We start from the raw sequence: 25910 nt of genomic DNA on the forward strand, positions 1-25910 counted from the left end.
AATTAGCATAGTGCCTTATGACTATATCGTAATTGAAAGAAATAATTTAAGATTTGTCAAACAGAAAGTTTGTTTCAGATAGCTTAGACTGAACAATAAAAATAGCATTACTGGGCCAAAGAGAGTTAAATGGGTGGGACAGTTGACTTGCACGTGACGGACCCAGTTGGTCCCCTAAGCCTGTCAGAAGTGATCACTGACTGAGCTTTTCATAGAGACAGGAGTAAGCTCTGAACACCACCAGGTGTGACCCAATAAACAAATAAATAACATTATCAAATGTTAGGTGCACTATACATTTTCATTTCTTAATATCAAATCATTATGTTGGGGCTGAAAAGATAGTACAGGGGTTAAGGTGTTGACCTTGCATGCGATTAACCTTGATTCAATTTCTGACACCACATATACTCCCCCATGTACCACCAGGACTACTGTCTCCTGATCACAAAGCCAGGAGTAACCAAGAGCACTGCTCGTTGGAGCCCAAATCAAAGAATGGGAATGTTCATGAGTGATTTGTCTTAGGGTTGCACCTAACATTTATTTAGTGTTCCTGCTAAGTAGATATGGCTGATTGTTACCAATTTTACTGTTACTGCTTCACCATATTTCTTTTAATATTCAGTTTCTAATGGAGTATCATAGTTTGCAGTCCTATCAGTGTTGTTTTCTGCTGCCATTGCACCAGGCTCACCCCCAGAGTGCTGACCCTCCCCACTGCCGTCCCTTCCCTCTTCTGCTGCTGACAGCCTCACTTCTTGATTCTGTTTTAACCTTAATTCTAAAGAAGCTGAGGGCAATTTCTGGAGCTTCAGAGAGGAACAGTTTTAGTGAATAGAAAACATTTTAATTGTACATTTTGTCTCTAAGAAACCTTTTTAAAAAATAAATTAATATATGCCTTTTAAGCCAGGTACAAGCCTTTACCATTAAAGAGAGCATTTCATTGGAAAGGGTGCATGTTCATTCTTAATCCTAGTAAATTAAATCTGCCGCTGCCTATCTAGCCACAGATTTATCTGCAAAGCAGAAAGAGTGGTAGAAGTAAGCCTGAAAATTTAAATAAGCACAGGAAGAGACTACCTGCACTGGATATTTGTTGTCTTTCATTGTTATGTTTCATTAACTTACTAACAAAACCTTAAATTAATCGTCAGAATAATTAGCCTCTTATTCCCTGGTGCTATTTGTTACATCAACTGAAGAAAGGAAGATTAAATTTAGTCTTGCTTTTTGGTATCCTTAACATTTTTATGTTTTTTGCTGCATATGCATTAACTTGTCCACATCAAGAGACTGGTTATTTATTTTTCTCATTTTTTCAATTTCAGCAAATAATGATTTATATGCATTATAATTATCTACTGTTCAGTCAATTAATTCCCAAATAGGCATATAACATTAGGTGCGATGCATCATTGGTCCTACTAATTTTGAAATATTTATGTGCTGGAAAATCAAACAAATTGTTATTGTTATGGTTTTTTTTTATAATTTTATAATGAATTCTCAAGTACTAGCTAATCTAATTTTCAATACACTAATATTCAAAGAAACTCTTGATTTTTGACATTATTTTTACCAAATTATTGTGTTCTTGGAAACTGATAGTAATAGTTGTCATTGATAGCTACAACTAATACTGGTTCTGAGGATCCATTCGTATGTTTTATCTCTTTTAATATTTATTTGACTACTAGGACTTTTTTCTCTATAAATAAGCTTAAATATGAATTGATAAGATCTCAACTAAAGAAAATTTGTTAGAATTGTATTTATACATACGTATTTATATGTATGCATATATTCTATTATTTGGAAGGGCTGGTAAATAAATGTCATTGTACTTTTGGCAATTTGAAATTAGGATACAAAAACTACAGAACTATTTTTGGTAGGGTGTGGTTTCTGACAGGTAGGGAATTCAGCAGGTAGAAACTGGTATAGTAATTGGAGGTGGGAGCTTATAGTCAATCATATCAAATAATAACCTTTGCTTTTAATGTATAAATTGTTTAGAATCATTTCTCCAGGAGCCAGAGAGACAACACAGGTGACAAGGCACTTGCCACATTACATGCCTGACCCTAATTCGGTCCCTGGGACCACATATGGTTCCCTGGGCACCTCTAGAATTGATTCCTGAGCATAGAGCTGGGATTTAGCCCTCAGCACCCCCAGTATGGCCCAATCCCTCCCAAAAAAATCCATGTTATTTTTCCGTATCACCATAAATAAGCAAAATTTTATTCCTGAGAGAAGCACATTTATTAAAAGGAATTTGCAGAGAGTTTTGGGATTCCAGGTCTACTTTAAGATTTTCCTCCACATCTCCATGCTACTTTTATATTTAAGTAATAAATATTTTGTGTCATTGGTTTCCTCTCCCAATTTCCTTACCTCCATTTTAAGGATATTATTTTATTACACTTAAAATCTTAAGCACCTCAAAGGTACTTAAGTAGACTGAATAGATAATAATTATGACTGAGTAGATAACAATTGATATTAAAGTTTTCAGGAATGTACAAATGAAGGTTCTATCCAGTTATCCTGTACTAAATAAAATGGACTGTATAATAATCACCCTGAATGATTTAGCAAGGAAAATGGGAGGATGCTAAGAGGAATGAAATTATGTTCCACTCTATAAACTTTCAAGGCAAGTAATATTGCAGGTAAATGAAACAACATGAGTGAAAATTTTTTGAGTGATGTGTGTGTAGGGAACCAGAAACAGTTCAGTATGTGGAAGGTTCATTCCCTTTCAGAGTCCAGAACTTAGAGTGTTTGTTGCAGAGAGAGAAGGGCAAAGTATTTTGGGCCTTAAAATAAAAATGATTGACTTTTTGATAATGGAACAGGGGAAGTGGCCTGGAGTAGGAAGGCTTTTGTTTGTTTAACTCCATGGGATTAAGAATCAGAATGTTGTGATTTTGAATCTTGTTTTTGAATGATGTTAGATAAATTCACCCTGTCTGGAATGGGATAACCCTGACGATCTTCCAGGTCAACTAGTGCTGACTTATCACAATAGTGTAAATCTGCACATGAACTAGGATATGAGTGGCAGGAAAGGATAATAGACTCAAGTAGTATGAAAAGAGTAGATTACAGGATTTGGAAAACTATTTCATGTGTGAAGAATGGGGTGGAAGAGACAGAAAATGGTGAGAAGATCAAATCACTTGCAGTTTGATCCTGAAAAGGGAAAAGGGGTCCCATTAGGGCCGTGGTTCTTGAACTTTTGCCAACAGGAGAATCTCCTGAAAGATTTGTTTATTAAGCATGACTGTTTGGACCCCACTCCTTCTGATTTAAGAGCAGCCCATGTCAATGAATTATGACTGAGTAAATAATTTCTTTATATTTTCAGAAAAGTTTTATACCTGTTTATCTTGATGTTCTTATCCACACCGGGCTCTAGGCTATGTGTTTAAATGTAATCCTCCCTTTCTTTAGTTTGTTTTCTTAATAATAGTGCTTTGGTGACAGTTATAAGCTGCAACTTTACAGTATGAATTTAGAGCACCCGGTAGGTTTTGCTGTTTTCTTTTGCTAAAACTGATGAATAGATATCAAAAATTAGAACTTGGTATAATCCTTTGTGCTTAAGTAGAATAAAGTAATGGAGAACTTAATGTAATTCATATCCCATTAGAATGCTAGCTGGTTTAACAAATAATAATAATAACAATAATACAGTAGATCTATCTTGTAATTTTCTTTCATCTTAGAGGAGATCTCAATGTAAGAAGCAGTGTGCAGACAGGGCAGCTTATCCAGTGAAGAATCCTAATAGACACTTTCTTCTGATAATTTGAGATTAGCAGTTTCCAGTTGTAGGTTGTCTCTTTGTGGTGCCCTGCCCTTTGAGAATGCTTACTTTTGTTAAAAGCAATAAAAAAAATTGGGTTTTCAATATATATAAAATATTTTAAATTTAAATTATAGGATAAGTACCCCTTACTAATTCCATAAATATATTTATACTTTGATATTGTGTTGTGTTGTGTTGGCTTGGTTGTGTCATGCTAGACAGTATTGCCTTCTTGAGGTGTTAATAGTTTTACTTGAAAAAGAAAAGGTCTGCAAAGAGGCAAAGTTACATGCATAATACCCTATCAGTAACTGTATAGTAAACCACAGTGCCTAGAAGGACAGAAAATAAGGACAAAATGAAGAAATAGTGCCTGCCGTAGAAGCAAACCAGGAGGCAGAAGGGAAACCTGGGAAATTGGTGGAGAGAGTGGCCACTGATGAAGGAATTGATGTTGGAACATTGTACATCTGGTATTTAATCATGAATAACTGGAATTCTGCTATTTATGGTGATTCAACTTTAAAAATATGGTTTTGTAAAATTACTAGGTTGGACAGAGGCAAGGCAATGTTCTCTTGGTAGACTTTTCAGATGTTTTAATATGTTGGCATCACTGTGGATCTCAGTGATTGGGGGTGGGGGGTCTTACAGCATTTCCCTAAGTGTTGAGCCCAGAGTCCCTTCTTTTAAAGATATTCCTATACGACTTGCAACACTAGTGTTCTCAGAGCACACTTTGGAACAAGGTAATTTTAGTTGTTCAAGTCATTTCTATTTTGGATTTCTTTTAACAAAGGAATTAGAAATGCTTCCCATTTCTATAATTATAGGCTCTACCTAATTAGACCTAAGTAGACCCGATAATTGTCCATTATTAAATAAACAGAAAGTTAGGGCATTTGATTACCTCTACTTTGCTAGTAGGTTTTCTTAAGGCTGAGAAGTTCAAGGTCACATTAAAAATATAAGGCTGCTTTGCTTTATTAACAGTCTAGATTAGGACCTCTTGAGGATATTCTTATTAAATCTTAAATATACTTTTAAAAATAGTTCACTAGACTTGGCTCAAGAACCTCATGACCATCATTTATTCATCTTTTAATATGGGGAAAGGAAAGGCAGGAGAATCTGTGTCCTGAGATCAGGTCATATCTTCTTAATCTGCTATACTTAAGAACAAGCATGTCAGGGGACAAAAGAGATAGTACAGATGTTAAGGTACATGCCCTGTATTCAGTAAACCCTGATTCAATTCTGAAGACCATCAGTGATCATTCCAGGGTTGATAATAATACAAATAATCAGCAGGTAGAACCCTTGCTTTGCACGCAGCCAATTTTAGTACAATCTCCAGCAATCTTATTGTCCCCCAGCACTATAGGAGTAATTCCTGAGTGCAGAGTGAGGAGTAAGCCCTGAGAACTGCTGGATATGCCCCCTTACCTCCCATAGCCAAAAACATCACCCTAGAGCTGAATGTGTCTGCCAAACAAAAAGAAAAAGTTTAGTGTTGCCTTTCAGTGATAATTGATCTTTTTAATGATATAAAAGCTTCTTTAAGTTGTTGATAAATTGTCTTTATTTATCATTAAATTTGACACCATATTTTGTATGTGTATCATTAAGAGTCAAAATGTTCATATTCTACATTAATTTTGCCTCTAAAAAATCAAACTTGTGGACCAGAGAGATAGTACAGTAGACAGGGCACTTCCTTTGCACATTATAGAGCCAATTCCGTCTCCAGTATCCCTCTATGATCTCCATTCTCAGAATGAGTAATCCCTGAGCACAGGACAGGATTAACTACAGAGTACCAACCAGGGGTGGCCCCCTCTAAACAATTTTTTTTAATAAAATTAAAAACTAAATTGTGTAGCATGGTATGGCAGAAAAAGGAAAATGTAAGGGAGATTTTAATGGGAAAGTGAGATATTAAATTATGATGATTGAAATTAAAATGCTTTTCATAAGCCATTGATTATATAATATAATAACCCATATTCATTTTCTTTCAATATATCCAGTGCTCAATACTTTCTCCAAGACTTATAAAGATGGAAAGGTATATTGATTCCTTGTACATTTACTGCTGATGTAATGATTTTGCTTACATGGGTGAACATTTTAAAATGTTCTTATGTATTTTAATTTTTGTTAGAAAAATTATGAAAGCATTAGAAACCAGAAATTCAATAATTTTAATACCTGGTATGGTACTATGCCCTAGAGAATAGTCCATTTAAATAAAATATTAGTAATGGATTAGTATAAGTCAAAGGGTAAAGAAACAGATTCCAAAATCTAGACCATAATGTTTTCTGATGAGAAAGATTTGCACATTAAGCTTGAGGGGCAGTCACTGGGTGTGGCTCAGTAGGAGAGCTCAGGATTCATATGTATGAGGTCTTCAGTTTGATACCTATTACCACACACACAAAAAAAGGAAAACTGAAGAAATATTGAAGATTCAAGGCAGAAGGGCAAGATCATTGATGCAAGAAGGCATGGAAGATCTAATCTTAGAAAGAAGGGGGCACTCCTTCACTAAGCCTGAAAGAGAATGGAACTGAGGGTTCAGCGGGCTATAGGGAAACAAGTTGAAGGGGTCACAGCTAATGGTGCTAAATACCTCCTACTCTGAAATGCCATCATAGTGGTAGTAATGACTGTTAGCCATCTCAGAGTTTGTCAAGTGCTTAGAATCACTTGAAGTGAATAGGTGTAGGAAAGGACAGGAGATAACCTCAATGGGCTAGTACAGGTGTTTCTGGGATGGCCATTTTTGATGCTCTGTAGTCATCAAAAGACGTAGACCATCTTTCCCCTGACCCAGACACCATAGAGTGCAACCCCTGAGCATAGGGTGAGGAGCTACTCTTTATTACCACTAGCTATCACCCCAGTAGGTAATAAGGAAGAAAGCAGGAAACTGCAGTGCCATTGGGTGGCAGGAGTCTGGAAACACAATGACCTTTCATATGTGTTTGGAAGAATTGTAGTCTTTATCAGTTACACAGAAAGGTGTTGAGGAGCCAGGAAAACGCCTGCTCCTTTTTTTTGAACACCTCAGGTACAGGGTATGAAGAATGCTAACCATAGTGTTGTTGCTAAAGGTATTTACAGGAAAGAACTACATTCGGTTCAAACACCAATAGGACTAGAGAGCACGTGGGTTAAGGCAAGTGTCTTGCTTGTGATGACCCCTGGCACAATCTACATAATACTACATAGTCTCCCAAGCACAGCCAGGGCTGGCCAGGAGTGTCCCAAACCCCAGCCACCCCCCAAAAATAAAAATTCTGCAGATGGAGTGTATTACTTGGGAGACTATCTTGGATGGTATCGACAGAGAATTTACAGTGTAAAATGAGGATACAGTTGGAAAGTTGCCACTTTAGCCATCAGTGAGAATTAACTTAGGGTGACACAGGCCATAGGGATAGTACAGTGGATAAGGCATGTTGCTTTGCATGTAGCCAACCCCAGCACTGCATATGATCCATTGAACGCAGAGCCAGGAGTAAGTGCTGAGCACTGCCAGGTGTGGTCCAAACTGCCTCCCACAACCCATCCCCCCAAAAAAAAAATTAATAGGGTTAGAGAAATTGGGAGGTTACAAGAGGTAAAGTATGTGCTGTTTTCTGTTCTGACAACAGATTCCTTGAACCAAGGGATGGAAGCTTTCTTGCTTATCAAAAGAGAATGGGAGTGGAAACACCTAATGTTGAGAGTTTCATGAGACTTGGAGATAATAAACCCTTCACTGACTATATTTGCAGCATTAGTAGCGTTTCTATTCAGAAGAGCGCAAAATTGTCAACTAAAGGCCTCTTCTGAAAGAGGGAAGGTAAACCTAAAAAGGAAGGGGAAAATGCCTCTTCCCAAGTGAGTAAGCAGGAATGGATGGATATAAAAAAAGACCCAACTAGAAATCTCAGAAGTGGAAGATATTCTCATTGGAAAGGGTTCCGATAATTTTTTCCCCCAGGGCACATACAAAAATGTGAATTCAAAGAGGTACTGAAAAATTCCCCCTGAATACAGCTCAGACAAAAGAGAAAAGTTGCAGGGATTTCCATTTACACAGATTTAACACCCTAACCAGTCTTTCACCTAAATTAAGTCAAACAAATTTAAATTTCATTTCATTTAAATTTTTATTTTATTTTAATTGATTTTTTTAAGAACAAAGCTAATCTGTAAAGAAAGTTTAATGATTTATGGAAACTAAAACTAACATTGGGGCCAGAGAAATAATACAGCAGATAGAGCCTTGTACGTAATCAACCTGGATTCAATCCTGGGCACCCCATATGGTCCCTTGAGTCCTCCCATGAGTGATCCCTAAACACAGTGCCAGGAATAAGCCCTGAACACCAGTGTGTGTTGCCTCACTCCTCCCCCCCACCCCCAGAGAGAGAGAGAGAGAGAGAGAGACAGAGACAGAGTAAGAGACTAATATAACAGTTCTTAGCTAAGCAAGTTAAATAAATAAATTTGACTTTCACCTTGAAGGTGTCTACCCATTCTAGATCACCATGATCCTGAGCATGCCATTTCATTCTATACAGTCTGTTTAGTGTACCCAAACTCAAGATCTAATGGGAGATCTTTCACCGTAGGTAAAATGTTACAAGCTACAATGTTAGTGTAAGTGTTAGGAGAAACCTATTCCCTGCATAAAGGGACAAACGGGTTCAAGCAATTGGAAATAATCTACACCTGTGAGATTCAGAAAATGAGGTGAATAACAAATATGTTATACAAATTAAATCTATGTAAGATAACAGCAGATTACCTGTATGATTACCTTCTTCCCCCAGCAAAGAGGAATGTAAGCCCCAATTTCAAATTGCTGTCAGTGAGTATATACAGAAACCGAAACTCTTGATCCACTGTTGGCTGTTTATATAAGTTGGCCCAGCCTTTGTAGAAAGTAGTTCGTGAATCAATTATTATCAAGTTAAAGTTGAAAAGGTGCTCAGCTTTCAACACAGCAATATGCTTGTAAGTTTCAGCTCTGGAGAAATGGGGCACATGTGCATAAGATGAATTAAACAAAGCAGCTATCATTGCACAAAGTTGGAATCAACCCAAGTTTTTTGTCATGATGGAAACATGTGACTGTATTGAGCTACAGTGGTGACAGAGTACTACTGAGCACTGAAAATAAATGAACTAAATCTACATGATAAATGTACTGATAAATCTCATTTAACTCAGCGATCTATAGAGGATTGTGTGCAGCATACCATTGGCATACATTGTGTGACTACATAGAGCAATACAGTGTATCCTCTGTGATCTGTAGATATGAAGTACTAGTACTATCCAATATTCATGTGGATATTGTGCAGCAAACTCTGGAAATTGGTCTCTTCTGGAAGGAGAGAAAACAAGGGATTTCATTCTGTTTGTCTATCTAATTTTTTTAAATGAACCAAACTACCAAAATATTATGGTTTACCATAGATGGCTTTTATACTGTTCTCTAAAGCTTATTGTAGTGTTGTGTATGCTTTTTCTGTACATTTGAAGGATCTCACAATATAATTTTTTTAAGTTAGATAGATCTTATTATATAAAAGGAAGCGCAGAATCTAGTCTCTCAGAGTATTCTCATTAAGATGGAGTTTTGTGTTCAGATTACTTATTTCAAGCTAACACTTATGGAGGAGAAGAAAAGGCAGAATCAAGGAAGAGAGAGCTCAGCCTATTCTACAGGGAACTCTAGCACCATTTTGGCTGTAGTATTCTCAGTTTATCCAGTGGCTGATGACAGTCTGTGCCAAGGGCAAGTCCTGATGATCAGGGTCTCTGCGAGTTGATGCACTTGATGCAGGGCGACCTGGCACTGAGCTCTTCCTCTCACTTTTCTGAACACGGCAGCACTGTCTACTATATGAGTTTTTTTGTTTTGTTTTGTTTTTTAATTTTTTTTTGAATCACCATGATAAAGTTACAAGCTTTCATGTTTGGGTTACAATCACACAATGATCAAACACCCATCCCTCTACCAGTGCACATTCACCACCACCAGTATCCCCACCAATATCCCTGGTATACCCCCACCCTTTCCCACCCTCCCTCTGCCTCTATGGCAGACAAAATTCCCTATACTCTCTCTCTACTTTTGGGAATTGTGACTTGCAACACAGACACTGAGAAGTCATCATGTTTGGTCCATTATCTACTTTCGGCACACCTCTCCCATCATGACTGATTCCTCCAGCCATCATTTTCTTAGTGATCCCTTCTCTATTCCATCTGCCTTCTCACTCTGCTTATGAAGCAGGCTTCCAGCTATGGGACAATCCTTCTGGCCCTTGTATCTACTGTCCTTGGGTGTCAGCCTCATGTGATGTTGTTCTGTACTTCACAAATGAGTGCAGTTCTTCTATGTCTGTTCCTCTCTTTCTGACTCATTTCACTTAGCACGGTACTCTCCATGCCTATCCATTTATAAGCAAATTTCATGGCTTCATCTCTCTTAACAGCTGCATAGTACTCCATACTAAATGAGTTTTCATAGCATCATAAGATAGGGCTTTTTTTTTTCTCTATTCTATTGACTCATAGATTATGCTTTTCAACATTCTTCCTGAGAGAAATGAGCTAAACCTTGGCTGTCTCAGAGGAAATCATCATATGACAAACTTGACAAATGCTTTTTAAAAACATTTTCCTTGCCCTTCTCAAAGGAAAACATAAGATCCCTCTATAATTCAGATGCACTATTTTAGATGTAAATTTAAGAACAAACCATGACTCTACTTTTTTAAGGATCAAATTTTCAATTTTCAATTTTTTAGATTATACCTCTCAGTAATCTTCTTTGGGGCTTGGGGGTGTGGTAGACGACACCCAGTGGAGCTTTGGACTGATACCTGCTCTGTGCTTAGGGATCACCCCCTGTAGGCTCAGAGGGCCATATGCAGTTCTGGGGACCGGACCGTACCTGGATTTGCTGCATACAAGGCAAAGGCACTACCTGTTGTATGGTTGCTCTGGCCCTTATAATTATCCTAATGAGGGTTACTTTGGAAATCATAGCATGTGTTTTTATATGATTGTACAATATTGTCTTCCTTAACAGTCAAAAAAACCTGTGGGAAGAATTCTCCAGTATTTGTATCGTACTTATCCATCATGGTGCCAGTCATATGTGGGTGTTTATATTCTTTTGGTATAATACTGATAATTTTATAGCAAAGCATACATATAATTTGATTGTAAATATTGACAGGTATTCGGTAACCTTTGTAGATTTTATGTTTTATAACTTCCTGGTATTCCGCTTTGGGGACTTGAATATCCTGCTTGTAAGTAGTGTAGGCAAATAGAGGATAGAACAATTTTGATAAAGGCAGTTCATGGTGATCAATAGTATAATCTCCACTACCAGCAGGAATAGGAGATGGACTTTACTCAGCCCATATGTGTGCTAAAGAGCTGGCTGACTTTTAATTTTGAAATGGAGTAATAGCTGGCTACATAGGTCCTCCTAACCTTTTGACAACTACAAATTGTTTCTGTAGGTGTATCAGTCAAGGTGTCTTTCTTGTAAGAAACAAACTGGCATGGCTAAATAAATAGAAAAGGAACTTGTATTAAGTGAGGATGACTGGACAACAAACCTTGAGACTGATTTTCCAGGAACAGTGTTCAAATCTGCACTAATATAAGTAATCCAATAAAAGGAAAAAAGAAAGAAATCGCTGACACTTCCACCAAGTATAAAGATAGCAACTCTTGTTGCTATCGTGTGTGTACCAATAGCTTTGACTTTGTAAATGCAGCAAATAGATGGAAGAAAGAGAAAATGAGCTTTGCATGTTCTGTTCTCAGCACTTGAGTCACAGTCCGGCATCTTGGCCAAGCCAAAGTCATGTTTCTCTTTCTGAGGGAAGGAATTACAGAAGAGTATTTTCCAACTTCTTCATTCAGGCAGGAAATTTCCCAACCTATTTTTTTTTTTTTGAGGAGGTTGAAACAGGCTGTACAAACATTACAAAAATTCACCGAGATGAATTTTTTCCTATGAATGGCTCGTTCTTCTCATTTGAACCATATCTTAATCATATCCTAGCAATGTTTGGCCATCCCCCAAATGAATAAAGCACCCCACCCCTCAGGCCCTAGTAGTCACTGAACCCAGAACACAATGGTACTGGGATGGCTCAGGCAATAGATTTTTGCATGGACAGATATACCTTTCCTGACCCACCATCAGCTGTCTGTCTTTTCCTCTAGATGTATAACCAACAATTGAGGGAAGTAATGGAAAGAAGAGTGGGGAGTCACAAAAATATATGATGCTGTTTAAGGACAAAGAAAGACCAAGTGTCCTTAAAATAAATTATTATCCTGACAAAGAATGTAAATTATCATCTGTCCTTTAATTGCTATATATTTATTTAGAACCTCTGGATTAAGAGTGATTAAGCAAAAACCATCATACCTCTTATAATTATGTTTTACAGTATTTTTGAGCCAACTGTTATTCATCCATTCCCTGCCTGGTAATATGCCCACAACAGTTGGGTTCGTTAGTAAAGAATTTTCAATATCAAAAAGTTTTAAGGAGTTCGGGGACTGGTTCTTAACAGTTATTCTAAGAATAGTGTTTTGAATTTGAAAATCTAATGCTGTCAGTTAATTGCATATTTCAAAGGGAATTAATACACCTTTCAGCTAAGTCCTATTTTAGTTTTTGCATGGCCAACAAATACTTTTATTGTAAATCATATTTTAGGTAGTTTTTGCGTCTTAGTAGTTCTAGGTATAGATTTTACAAACCTGGTGTTTTGAACTCATAGACTTTGTCTAATTAAACTATTTACAGATCACCATTGGCTTTTGGTAAACTTGAAAGGAGATAATATGGCACAGGGGAGCTTGAGGTGTTATTAGAGATGTTGCATGAATCCTTTGGAGTGTACTTGAGTTGATCTGTAGGTGTTCTATAACAAGGCATAATTTCTATTTATTAAACTCCTGTCAAGTTAAAACAAGATAAGTACAAATGAACTTAAAACAACTCCTATAGTAGAATTTTTGTGCCTCATGGATGCAGCATAGATTTTAGCATAAAAGTACTTTAGATTATCTGTTCATTTTTTACTACAGTTTATAATTCTATATTATTCCTCAGTGGCTTTTGGTTCTTTATTTCACATAATGACACATGGATTTATTTGTGATGGTATTAAGATTTTGTTGTTTATATTGTAGGTAAAGATGAAAGACTTCCTTTGCTATTGGAATTATTTTTTCTTTAACAAGTTAAGGTTATATTATATCAAATAAGATCAAGTGATTCTTGTCATGGAAAGATTCATATTTTAAAACTGGCTGGTCCATGGTTTGAAAGAGATAAATTTAGCCCTTGAGGATAGAGAGCTTATTGGTTAATGTAGCTTGATGTAAACTCATGAGGTAAAAATTTCTGCAGACCTTTAATACAGCATTATAGTAGAAGTGCAGTTTGAAGGTCTCAGAAGCAAAAATTAAAAAGCAAGTACTTACTAATTTTCTATTTTAAACAAAGGCTGTATTCCAATGCCTTTAAGTTTGAAATGTTGACCAATAATTCCAGTCAAAACTTGAATTTCACAGAGCCATGGTGTTTGTGATAGGTATATTTCTGTTTCCTGTGGCTCACATTTATCCATTCATCTGCCTGAGCAGCAAGCCGTGGCACCTTATATGCCTTTTATGTTTTTGAATCACAGGAGCTTCAGTTTCAGCGACTCACCAGAGAACTGGAAGTGGAAAGGCAGATTGTTGCCAGTCAGCTAGAAAGATGTAGGCTTGGAGCAGAATCACCAAGCATCGCCAGCACCAGGTACAGAGCCGGTGGCTCTATCTTTTTATACACCTTCGAGTTACTTGCCTTATTAAGTTGTTCTGGACACAACAAATGATTCAATTAGCATTGTCACTGTTAACTTGTCTTTATGAATTTGACATTAAAATATCAATTTATTCTAATTTCAAGATGCTTCTTACAATGTTGATTATCTTTCAGTTCTGTGTTTTATATGGTTCAGGTATGCTTCTGAAGCAAAAAAATTCTCTACAATTAGAAGTTTAATTTTTTTATACACAGACAACAAGAAAATATATTTTTCCACAATTATTTAGTAAAACCAGTTGATTTTTTAAATTTCATACTTTTACTAAGAAAAGTATGTGTTTATTTCTGAACAGTTATTAGCATTTTTATTAGCCAAATTATGTTTATTGATACAGGAACACTTACGTGCCAGGTTGACTCTCATCTATCACCCATGACCGATGGCTCTGGCTTCCCTGATTGGTTTGTGTTATGGATTATTTTTTGGTTTGGGCGCCGTACTCAGCAGTGCCCAGGTATCGCCACTGGAAGTGCCCAAGGCGTATATATGCAGTGCTGGGTTTCAGACTTGGGTAGGCCCCATGCAAGGAATGCACCCTACCTGTTGTACCATCTCTGGCCTTTTTGTTATGCTTTTTGTGCAGCCTTCTTGATGGGCGAAGGAGGGGAGGTGTGTTGTAATCTTTATGTGACTAATACTTCTTTGAGAGAGACTTTGCTCATCTTGAATATCAGTCACAGTTCTCCACATTTTATACTTGGGTATCAGAGATTTTGTGAAAGTGACAATCGACTCTTCTGGAATCCTTAGTTCAGTATGTTGAAATTTATGCTGACTCAATCTCTGGATGTAGTCCTAGAATTAATACAGGGAGTGTTTGTGTGAATTTGGTTTGTTATTCCAGTGTGGTACATGAAATTATAGAAGAAATGCTTTCTGTAGAACTCAAAGCGAGTGAAAGTGGAGGCGGATGTGGTCTCAGATAATGACATTCTGAATAAGTTTGACTGTTCTAGATGTTGGACTGGAGCATTAGTACAGCAGGCAGGGCATTGGTCTTGCACATGGCTGACCCAGATTCGATTCCTCCATCCCTCTCAGAGAGCCTGGCAATCTACTGAGAGTATCCCGCCCACACGGCAGAGCCTGGCAAGCTACCCGTGACGTATTCGATATGCCAAAAACAGTAACAGGTCTCACAATGGAGACATTACTGGTGCCTGCTCAAGCAAATAGATGAGCAACTGGATGACAGTGCAGTGCTACAGTGCTATTAGCATTTTAAAATGCCTTCAATTTATCTTGAATTTATCTACTGTTTTTAAGCTACTATACAAAATAATTACTCCATGAAATAATCAAATACAGTAAATATAAACCCAATATATTACTAGAAGTATGTTTAATAAATTAATATGCCTTTAACTTATTAGGTATACATATGGACATATTTTGTATTTCAGTCTCTAATGGACACTTCACATTACTCTAAATTTTAGTACCACTGCCTCCAAATACTAAAATCACTACTTTTCCTCTTTGTGGATTTCTTTTCTAGTAATTAAATATTCTAATCAAGTCTCCCATAAATACTTCCTTTGCTTATATTTTTGCAGTTTGCTTATTCCAAAGTAGCTGTTGAAATATATTGATTTTATTAAGGCATAAACTTTACTAATAAGGCCAGTAAAACTTGATCAAAATGCACCTTTATGTGGTAGTTTTTCAATATTAGGCAGTGTTTTATTTCTATTTTTGTGTTTTTAGGGCCTCGGGGTTGCCTCCAGTAATACTTTGCCCTCCAGGTCATGATCTGATGCTGGCACCCAAGGATGCGTTGCTGCTCTGGCCTGGGGGTGCTGGTGCTGGGGCCTCGAGGACTAATCCTGGTGTTGTGCTAAGGGTTTTACTTAGGCCCTGTGCCTATAAGGTGTGTGCCCTTGACCTTCTCCTTAGTCTCTCCAGGCTGGGTTTTAATTTTATAAGAAATAATGAGCAAAGTGTAAATAAAAAATTTCTGACTCTGACTTGATACTGCTACTCAATGAAATAATTTACTATGGAAATTAAAATTATCACAAATAAACTTTAAAGTCACTCATTTTTTTAAAATGTAAGCACTATGGTGTGTAACAACATTAAAGTTATTGTGGTAGAGTATAAGCAGAATATAATGTTGTTAGACCACACCAGCCTTTATCTAGAGCAGCTATTCAATGTATTTAAATTAAGCCATCTTTTAAACCAAAAAGTAATTCCCAAAGTCAGTTGTGTGATAGTGTATAGTCAAAATAATTTGGACCCGCAGATTTTTAAATTATGTAATTTTACACTAATAGAAAAAAATATTTATATGGGATGGGAGCTGGAAATCAAACTAGGACTTACACATACAGGCCTGTGCTCTACCACTGAGCTACATTTCTACTCCTAACTGAGAATTTGAAGAATTCCTTTAGGACTTCCAATCTGACAGTTTTAACTAGCATGGAACTCCTCTTGATAAACTAGAAATACTGCATATATCAGTAATTCCAGTCAACACCTAAAGGAAATGGCAAAACAAAATGCATTGACCCCAGTTACTGGAGATAAAAGGAAATAAAAGCCAGAACTAGAAATATTTGAGCTGGCTTTACAAGAGTCCTGGGAAACAATTGCCAAGCCCTTTCCAATGCACTAGAGTTTGGGTTTCATTCTCCATCCAAAGAGAGAGTGCCCTGGGTGGTATGTTTGAACTTACGTTGTTGCTTTAAACCATGACCTTCAAAAGCTACACACTTAGTACTCCCCAGACATGCAACACCTGAGACTTTGGATCCCACAATTAACTCTCCACATTATTCAGGCCTAGGACTCTCCAACTAAAGAAACATGTCACTAAAGATGAGCTCACAATTAGATATTATAAAATTTAAGCTTAAATAAATATAGTGAGGCTGGATAGATGCCATAGTGGGTAAGGTGCTTGCCTTGTACACTCCCAACCCTGGTTCAATCCCTGGTACCACATATAGTCCTCTGAGCCCCACCAAAAGTGATCCCTGAGCTCAGAGCCAGGAGTAAGCGCAGTACACATCAGGGGTAGCTCAAAAACAAACCAACGAAACTAAAAAATAAAATATTATAATTATAAGTGAAAAATTAGCAGGCAGAGAAGTAGGATTTAAAATTTCAAGAACTTGACATAATTGGATTAAATCTGACAGGCACAAGGATGCTCGTTGTAACATTATTTAGAAAAGTACAAAGATTAGTAACCCTTCAAGATGAGATAAGAATGAATCTGGATAAAGGTATTCAAGAACAGTTAAAATTAAATAACTAGATCTACATGTATAGACATACTTACCAAAAGACTTTTGAATAAAATCCACAAATTGCAAAATAATAGATAAAGGAGATTGTCATTATGAACAGTAAATATATACAAAATACTGTATAATGTTTAATAACATTTGATATTGCTTATGGATGTCTATTTACATGATAAAAATTCTCATAGTAGTTTGGAATTGTACCATTTTAAGATTGGACCTACTAGGGGTATATCGAGGGAGGAGGAAGCAATGTGGATTTTACCAAACCTCTAACATTGTTTTTAAGAGAAAAATTTCGCACTGATTCCACATGGTGGTAAGATTTATGGGGCACCTAGGGCTTGAGAGTTTTTTGTTGTTGTCCTTCTCATCGTTATCTTGGCAGCACAAACATCTATTATGGAATCTAAGGTTTTCAATAATGTAGATTTCTTTTTTCAGTAAGGTGGAACTCTGTTTAGAATGATTATATATTCATGCTGCCCTTCTCCTGTGAAGCCTTAATGAAGCCCAGCATGTTTTGAGCTCATTGTGTAAGGATGTTTTACCATTAGGCCATGTGCTTGTACTCTCTGGATTTTTGTCTCCTTTTTCTCTCTGCTCAGTGTGGTATTTAAGTGACCTTATGAAAACTGTTAAAACAGTTACTCTGTGGGGCTGGAGGAATAGTACAGCAGGTAGGGTGTTTGCCTTTCACGCGCCGACCCGGGTTCAATTCCCAGCATCCCATGTGGTCCTCTGAGCACTGCTGGGGTGATTCCTGAGTGCAGAACCAGGAGTAACCCCTATGCAATGCCAGGTGTGACCCAAAAAGCAAAAACAAACAAACAAACAGTTACTGTGCTCTGTGACCAGGCTTACCTGTGGGCTAAGAGCTTTTTAGGAACAGACTTGGCAAAGGGAGCATTTTTTTTTAATTGTGTCAATTGAGAGATCTCACTATCCTATTCTCTATCAGATGTTAGTTACGTAGCCAGAATGTCAAAATACTAACACACAGCAATTTGCTATCAGACCCATGTCTTCTTTCCTATCAGCAAATTCTGAATTGTTTGAAGGAAATTAAAAGTGGATTACTGCTTCCATCATGTACCTGCTTTTGAATTCATTTCATTCTTATGTGAAGCGAATTTAGTTAATAAAATGGGACTAGCTATCTTTTATATTGTTTGATTTAGATTTTTAAATCAGAGCTAATGAGGTTTTCTTTCCTTATTTGATAAAGGAAAAGGAAGTGCATCTTTAATTTAGCTTTTTTGTGTGGAAAAGTTTTGCTATCTTGACCTCTCCCGATGAATAAGAATAATCCCTAAGTGCTAGTGTGTGTTGTATTATATACAGTGGAACCCTCCCCAAATAAATAGCTCTAAAATGAAGCAGTTTGGTTTCCTCAAGCTTGTAGTATCAAAAATGAATTGGTTTGGTTTGGTTTAGCTTAGGTTTGGGGACCACTCTGGACATTTATCAGGCCTTACTCCTGACTTGGAGCCCAGGAACAATTCATGGCAGTGCTCTGGCGAGACCATATGGAGATAAGAACCTAAGTCAACCACATTTAAGTGCCTTAATTGCTCTACTTTGTTGCCAAATATCAGTTTTTAACCTGTGGTATTCTCATCTCATTGGAGAAGAAATTGAGCCTCTGCATATAATTATGTAGAAGTAGTCTTAAAACTAAAATGCTCAGTGACCACTGGCATTTGATATGCAGTATGCTTTCATAAGAACTTTAAAACAAAATCTTGTGATTAAAATGGCATCATTTCGATTATTGACTCTCACAAGTATGAGTTTTCTATAAGACTTCATTTGTGTTATCTTTCCATTTAATTTACTGCAACATAAAGCAATTTATCCTAAATCTTATTTGGAGATAGGAGAGTTTGGGCCGCACATGGCAATACTTAGAGTTCACTCCTGGCTCTTCGCTCAGGGAATCTCTCCAGGTGGTGCTTCAGGATCAACCAGGGCCAGCCTGTGTGCAAGGCAAGTGCTTTGTAGAATCTCTCTGGACCCATATCTTATATTTTTTGTATCCCCTCCCTTTTTGTTGTTATTGTTATGTTTGGGGATTGCATGCTTGGTTGTGGTGCTCTTGGGGTTACAGTTGGTGGCATTGCCCTGGAGATTTCACACGTGTCGCTCCAGGATCCCAGTGCCAGTGGTGCTGAGATCCCACTATCAAGGCAGGCATTGGACCATGAATCACATCCCCAGGCCTTGCCACCCACCACATTAACGTATAATGATCCTTAATCTGTGGGTGAAAGCTCCTGTATCCAAAGATCATACATATATCAGACCCGATAAGATCGCTGCAGTGGGGGCTGGAGAGATAGCACAGCGGGTAGGGCGTTTGCCTTGCACGCGGCCGACCCGGGTTCAAATCCCAGCATCCCATATGGTCCCATGAGCATGGCCAGGGGTAATTCCTGAGTGCAGAGCCAGGAGTAACCCCTGTGCATCGCCAGGTGTGACCCAAAAAGCAAAAAAAAAAAAAAAAAAAGATCGCTGCAGTGTTGAAAAACCCTGAAAGTGAACTATGGGGATGACTTAGACCAGTTACAACTTAGCTGCATTTGTGCAAAGTACGGTAGAGTTAATAAGTGTTATTAATATTTATCTGTGTATTAAATAGTGCTCCTTTTTTAAGGCGGGATATAAAATAGTTCCTAGTGGCATTATAATCTTTCTGCATTTGTACAGTATAGTTATTTGTATATTTAGTGCTTCACCTCATCTAAATTGAGCAATGGGATAAGTTAATAAAATTCCCTTTTAGACTGTAGACTCTCTGGCACTACAAAAAAGAAAAGAAAAGAAATTCTGCTTTTCTGATTTTTGTGTGTACTAGTAAACTACAGTCATCTGAGTATTTTATATTCCACCTTATAGAAGTTAGTCTGTACAATAAGTATACTAATAAGTCTTTATGTATCTGCACACTTATACTGAATACCCTATAATGACACTTTAATAACTTTCCTCATTCTCCAAGTATTTCAAACACCTTTACAATATTTAAAAGCTAAGATAACTAAGGAAATTAAGACTAACAGAAGATTTAGTATAGAAAAATAAGATGAAGTCAAGGTTAAAATTACATACAAAATGTATTTATTAATACTTTATTTTCTAAAAGTTTTGAGCCACTTTGATTCTGAATGTGTTCTAGTAGCCATGCTAAGGAGAAGAAACACTAATAAATGAACAGATTCAATCTATCTCTGTAATAGAAAAAAAAAAAGCCTCGTTTCAGATGAGGATCACTACCATGCCTGGGCCTGAGTCTCTGTTTTCTTCACTTGTAAGTCACCAGAGTTGGGGAAAAAAACCACTGCATGATGAGGCACACAGCGTCCTCAATAGTCTCTCTCTGAATTACACAATCAGACTCAGAGGGCTCTTTCTTCCTTTGCAAAATGGAATCTAAATGGAGGGAATATCACTTTAGCTAGCAGTAATTCTCCAGGAGGCCAATTCTGATGCTCTGGTTTGGCTCTAGGATGATATTTAGCACACATAGATGGATGGAGCCATTTCAGGCCTCCGAGTGTGCAGCCAGCCCGTGTGACTATTTCTGTCTGTAGAGGCTTTGAGAGCATGGGGTGACGATGCGTGCCCAGAACCGAGCTATCCTGTGCTGCTGGTCTCTGTGTAGGCGTGCAGAGCGTGTGCCTTAGCAACAGACCTGACTCTTGGGATGCAGGCCTGTAACACACATCTCAGGAGAGTCTCTAGCACAATGCTTCAGACAAAAACATGCAGAATTATAGAACTCTTCTCTCAGGAATTAAACATCCCCCTTCAGAACCAAATTTTGATGAACATGGGATTTTTTCTTGTTTCCGTGTACTATCATCTAAGAATATCATTTTGATTTGGGTCTATTTTAGATCTCATAGGATGGAGTGACAGTAAAAAGTGCCCAGTAGTCTAAAATTTGGGGCTCACCTTCTCGTCTCTAAAGGCATGAAGGTGGGAGGAATAGTTAAAGGTGTGGTTGTTCTCTGTTGTCTTTTTGGCAGATAGAGGTTTTACACCTGGCAATGCTGGGGCTGTTAGGTTCTGTGCTCGAAGATTTCCCCTGGCAATGCTTGGGCACAATTTGCTGTGTGAGGGATCAAATTGGAGTGGGCTGCATGCAAGGTAAAATGCCTTAACCCCCGAACTACCTTCAATTTATTTCATCTTTTAAATAAAAACTAACCCTTTTCAAAGTTTCTTACATTTTTTTAATTCTTGTCAAAAAATGTATTTGGGGGGACCAGTGAAATGGTACAGCAGGTAAGGCACTTGCCTTGCATGTGACTGACATGAGTTAGATCCTCAGTAGCCCCAAGTGTCCCCAAAGCTTGCCAGGAATGATTGACTCCTGAACTCAGAGCCAGGAGTAATACCTGAGCAGTACCCTGTGCGACCCAAAAACAAACAAACAAAAAATGTTTTAAACTTAAGTTTGAGGTAATTTCTTCTGCATGACTTTTCCCAAAGCCCCACTTTGATATACCAGTCCTAGGTTTTTCTGGCTTTCACTTGTCTGAGGAATTCCTAGAGTGACAAGTTGTTTAAGATTGAACTTGAGGATGCTGATTGAATAGAGGCTAGAGTTCACTACCATTTTTCAGTGGCAGCTTCACTCTGGGAGGAAGTCATGACCAGGGGAATTGGTCTGAGGCAAATTCACCCTTCTTGCATCAAAGGAGTGAACTGGTACTGCTACGTATTTAATGCTAGTAGAAAAATTGCCCTTATCTTTTAGCTTATTGGGTGATAAAATACAGAGAGAGAAGACAAAGATATTAGAATTGGAGAAAGACTCAATATAAATAAGACTGTCTTTAAATTCAAAACATTCTCTTTGAAATATAGTTTTAAAATTCTATTTTAAAACTGTAACTGACATGGAGTCTTACATTGTCCAGAAACTGACTTTCCTTCCCAGTAACTGAAAGACAAATTATAGAAGGTGAAAGAGAAAGTTTATATCTTTGAAGCACATAATTTCTCTATGTATTTTATCTTATCCTCTAATGAGGATGGAATACTCAATTTGATTTTGTTTTGGAGTAAAAAAGAGGTCACTTCAAAGGATTGATCAAAGGGGCACTTGCATTGCACATGGCCAACCTGAGTTCAATCCCCAGCATCCCGTATAGTCCCCTGAGCTCTTCCAGGAGTAATTCCTGAGTGCAGAGCCAGGAGTAACCCCTGAGTACATCCAGGCATGGCCCAAAACCGGGATGTGGGGTGGGAGTGGTGGACCTTTATATAAGTATAGAAAGCTTTGAAAGCAACTTCAGGGATTAAAACACAGTTTTAAGGTTTTCTATTTTTGTGTATTTTCATTTCTGATACTCCATTTGGAAGCATTTTACTCCTTCACATTGCCCAACCTTTTCTGAAAGCTACTGGTATTAGGAATGTATTTTAGACCTTGAAAAAACTCTTCTCCATATCAACTTGAATGATGGGAAAAGCAAGAGGCAGTATTGAAATTAAATAACTTCACACTCTTTTCCTAAGATTTTCTCCCTGTTTTCAGTTAGTTTAAATCTCTGCTAAAATAGAATTCTTTATGCTTCCAAGAAGGTCACACAATCTTGACAATAGTCTTATCACCACTTATGAGAAGAACTGTGTTATTTTTAATGAAAAGATTTGATAGCACTCTGCTATTTTGATTTTTTTTTTTACACTTTAGAGGGTCATCTGTGGTACCCATCAAGAGTTCTATTGATACTATTAAAAATTCTAAAAATGTTTTAGGGCTGACTTCAGCAGAAAGGACTTTTTCATGGTTCAGATATTTTCTTTAGCGAATACCTTTAAGTCATTCTGAAATAAACCTCTTCAGATAATATTCTTTAAAAATGAAGAGTCTTTGAAAAGATTGAATGTTTGTGCCTTGACAGTTTATTACCTACTTAATGCACCAATTCAGGAAGATACTTGATGAAGTTCTGTCCCTTTAACCTTCATTTCTGTCTCTAGCCCAAGCCCTAGTTTTCTAATAGTTTTATTGAAATTTTTCAGGTGCCATAAACTTCCTATTTTTAAGTTGTGTGATTTAATACTTTCTAGTATATTCACAGAGTGGTATAATAATGACATTTTCATCACCCTAAAAACTACTGCTCCTTCCTACTTCTTGTGCTACCCGGGCCCTGAAAAAACCTCCCATCTGTTCTGCCTGCATATGCCTGCATATGACATACATATGTAACCCTTCATGATTGACTTCTTTCATTTGCATGATGTTTTCAAGATTGAGCCATGTATTAGAATGTGTCATTTCTTCCTTTTTATTAGTAAATACTATTCCGTTATAGGAGTATTACCTTGGTTGGACCATTCATCATCCGCTAATGGACTGTTTGGGGCTCTTTTATGTTCTGGACTGCAGCAAATCATATGTCTTGAATGTTAGAAGAGAAATAAAATGAAAATTCACCAACTATTTCCTACAGGTGTTCTCATATGGGGTGAGAAGCCTGGGGAATATGTAAAGGTTCCCTTAGCCACTCAGCTCCCTTCTGCACCCTTGCAAGAGTGTGCTTTTGCTTTCTGACAGCAGCCTCTTGTATGCTGCTGTGCTAGTTTTCTTGAGTACTTTGAGGAACTATTTGAGAATTGTCTGGTGTTCATCAGAATATTGTCGGCTGATTTCCTTAGCCAACTAGTGACACTCTGAATGGTCAAACAAATGAAAGCTCTTGACTCCATTTCTAATTTTGACTAAATGAAGAATAAGCTATTCTGTATTTCATAGAACTATGAGAACCCCTGTTTGGCATTTCTGCAGTGACTCTTTATTAAATGGGTGCTCATCTGACAAAATTTAGTAACACTAAATTTTACTGGGATAGTCCTGTTAGGAACACAGTGAAGATCTGAAAGATACAAATGAGTCTCAGGGCTGACCTGCAGCTCCATAGAAGTCATTTATCTAGAGCAGTTTGTTCAGGCGCTGTTCTTCGAGAGGCATTTTAATTACCATCTCTCATTGCCATTCCAGCTGGAAATCAGTTTCATCTGGGACATACAAATTCAAGTGGCAACTCTCTCTACCTATTTGAATTAAACTTGAATAAACAAACTTTTTTATATAGGGCATGTGAGCCCAATATAGATTTGTTCAGTTTTTTGATGATGCAAACCTAATTTGGCCCTAAAAACCAAGCAGTTTCATAATAATCGATTCTTTTCAGGATTTAAAATATTTTTAGCCCAACATGATTGGAAAAGTAAGTACAAACTGACATTTCTCAAGGAAAAGTCTGATTTCTTTGACTGTGGACTTTTTAGTTTCTTAAATCATGCCTTATCCAACAGGAAATTTTATTTTGGAGTTGCTATTATCTGAGCTCATTCTTATGAATCTTACAAAATATAGTAAGAGCAGTTTGTTTCCTTGGCAAATTCAAAAAATAGAAATGAACCATGGTGAATAAAAGCCCAAGATGACTGATCTGTTTCTTAGACTAAGTATTTTAAAATGTTAAGTGGATGATATGGTAAGAGGAACCATGTAAAGGGATCCAGTTTACAGTGAGCATCAAAGTTTGCGGGTAGAAAGGTTTTACACTATTTTGATACATTTGGCTTAATCTGTCGCAGTCAGCCCAGGTGTATTTTCCTAATTAATGATGAGGGAAATACTTTTTAAAATTTAGAGGCCTGGGCATCTAAAATATATGTGCCATGTCAATATTTAATTATCTTTTAAGGAGCCAGTTTAATTAAAATAACATTATTTCATTTTCTGTAATTTTTCATAGCTCATAATGTAATTACTACTCTTAAAATATGTAACAATAATGAATTATTGAGTCAATACAAAAATTATTTTGTTTTTTCCCCACAGTTTGTCATTTTTTTAACCTTTGCCCATATATTGTAGATTATAGTTTAAGTAGACCAGATGCTTTTATTTTTGTCTTTGCCATCTTATACAAATTACTTTACATACTTATTCTATATTTCTTCGTTATCATTTTTGACTGTATAAATTTTTATCTTTATCATGAAAGCTGGGCTGGAGCAATAGCAGCAGGGCATTTGCCTTGCACGCGGCCAACCCGGGTTCAATTCCTCCACCCCTCTCGGAGAGCCTGGTAAGCTACCCATGGCGTATATGATATGCCAAAAACAGTAACAAGAAGTCTCTCAAAATGGAGATGTTACTGATGCCTGCTCGAGCAAATCAATGAGCAACGGGGTGACAGTGACAGTGATCATGAAAGATGCTAAAAATGCAAAAAAACAGGCTGGAGAGATCCCTGAGGAGTGAGTGGCCCTTGAATACTACCAGGTGTGTCCCCAAACAAAGACAGTAACAACTACAGAGAAATACTATTAAAAAGTTAAAAACTCACATTGCAGAACTGAAATTTGTATTTCATCATTGGTCTCTTTTGTAAAACAAAAAACAGAATATGTAAAGATGTAAAACTCAAGCCTCTTATGCCCCATTCTTCCTTCCCAATGTCTTAAAATATACTTCTTGTATTTTTTCCTCATATTAGAGGTTTATAGACCAACATTTTGTTTTATATTTAATATATAAAGATACATACACATTTTGATTTTTCTACTTAGTAAATTTTTCTCTCCATTTTCTTTTCATATCTATCCCTATAGATATATTCAAATCTAGTTTACATATTCACTGCTATTATATATTTCTACCATTAGACTGTTATTTCATTTTGTAGAATAGTAAAGTAACACTTCTTAAACATTCTTGACTTGTACTTCCTCACATGTGTAAAATTCTCAGTTGCTCTCTGAAGGAGAAAACATTCCACTTTTAGCACCAGTGTGTAAAAACTTCAGGTTTTCTTTTTCTTTTTATCTTTCATTTGTTTGTTTTTTGGAATACACCCACCAGTACTCAGA

General features: G+C 37.0%; 1 protein-coding gene and 1 non-coding gene across 16 annotated transcripts in view; both read left to right on the top strand.

Moving 5' to 3' along the window:
• Positions 1-25910, top strand: part of PKP4 (plakophilin 4) — a 278532-nt gene that overhangs the window by 142540 nt on the left and 110082 nt on the right. For 13 of the 15 annotated variants that reach the window (XM_055120668.1, XM_055120675.1, XM_055120671.1 and 10 more), the window contains one exon: positions 13564-13676. The exons of the other annotated variants lie outside the window; for them this stretch is intronic. In XM_055120668.1, the coding sequence (XP_054976643.1) occupies positions 13564-13676 (113 nt within the window). The remainder of the gene's footprint in view (positions 1-13563; positions 13677-25910) is intronic. 15 annotated transcript variants of the gene reach the window in all.
• Positions 14060-14134, top strand: LOC129400604 (small nucleolar RNA SNORD83). Its single transcript, XR_008627811.1, has one exon. It is a non-coding gene; the product is annotated as a small nucleolar RNA SNORD83 (small nucleolar RNA).

The sequence above is a fragment of the Sorex araneus genome, chromosome X, assembly GCF_027595985.1.
Source record: "Sorex araneus isolate mSorAra2 chromosome X, mSorAra2.pri, whole genome shotgun sequence".
In the NCBI taxonomy this organism is placed as follows: domain Eukaryota; kingdom Metazoa; phylum Chordata; class Mammalia; order Eulipotyphla; family Soricidae; genus Sorex; species Sorex araneus.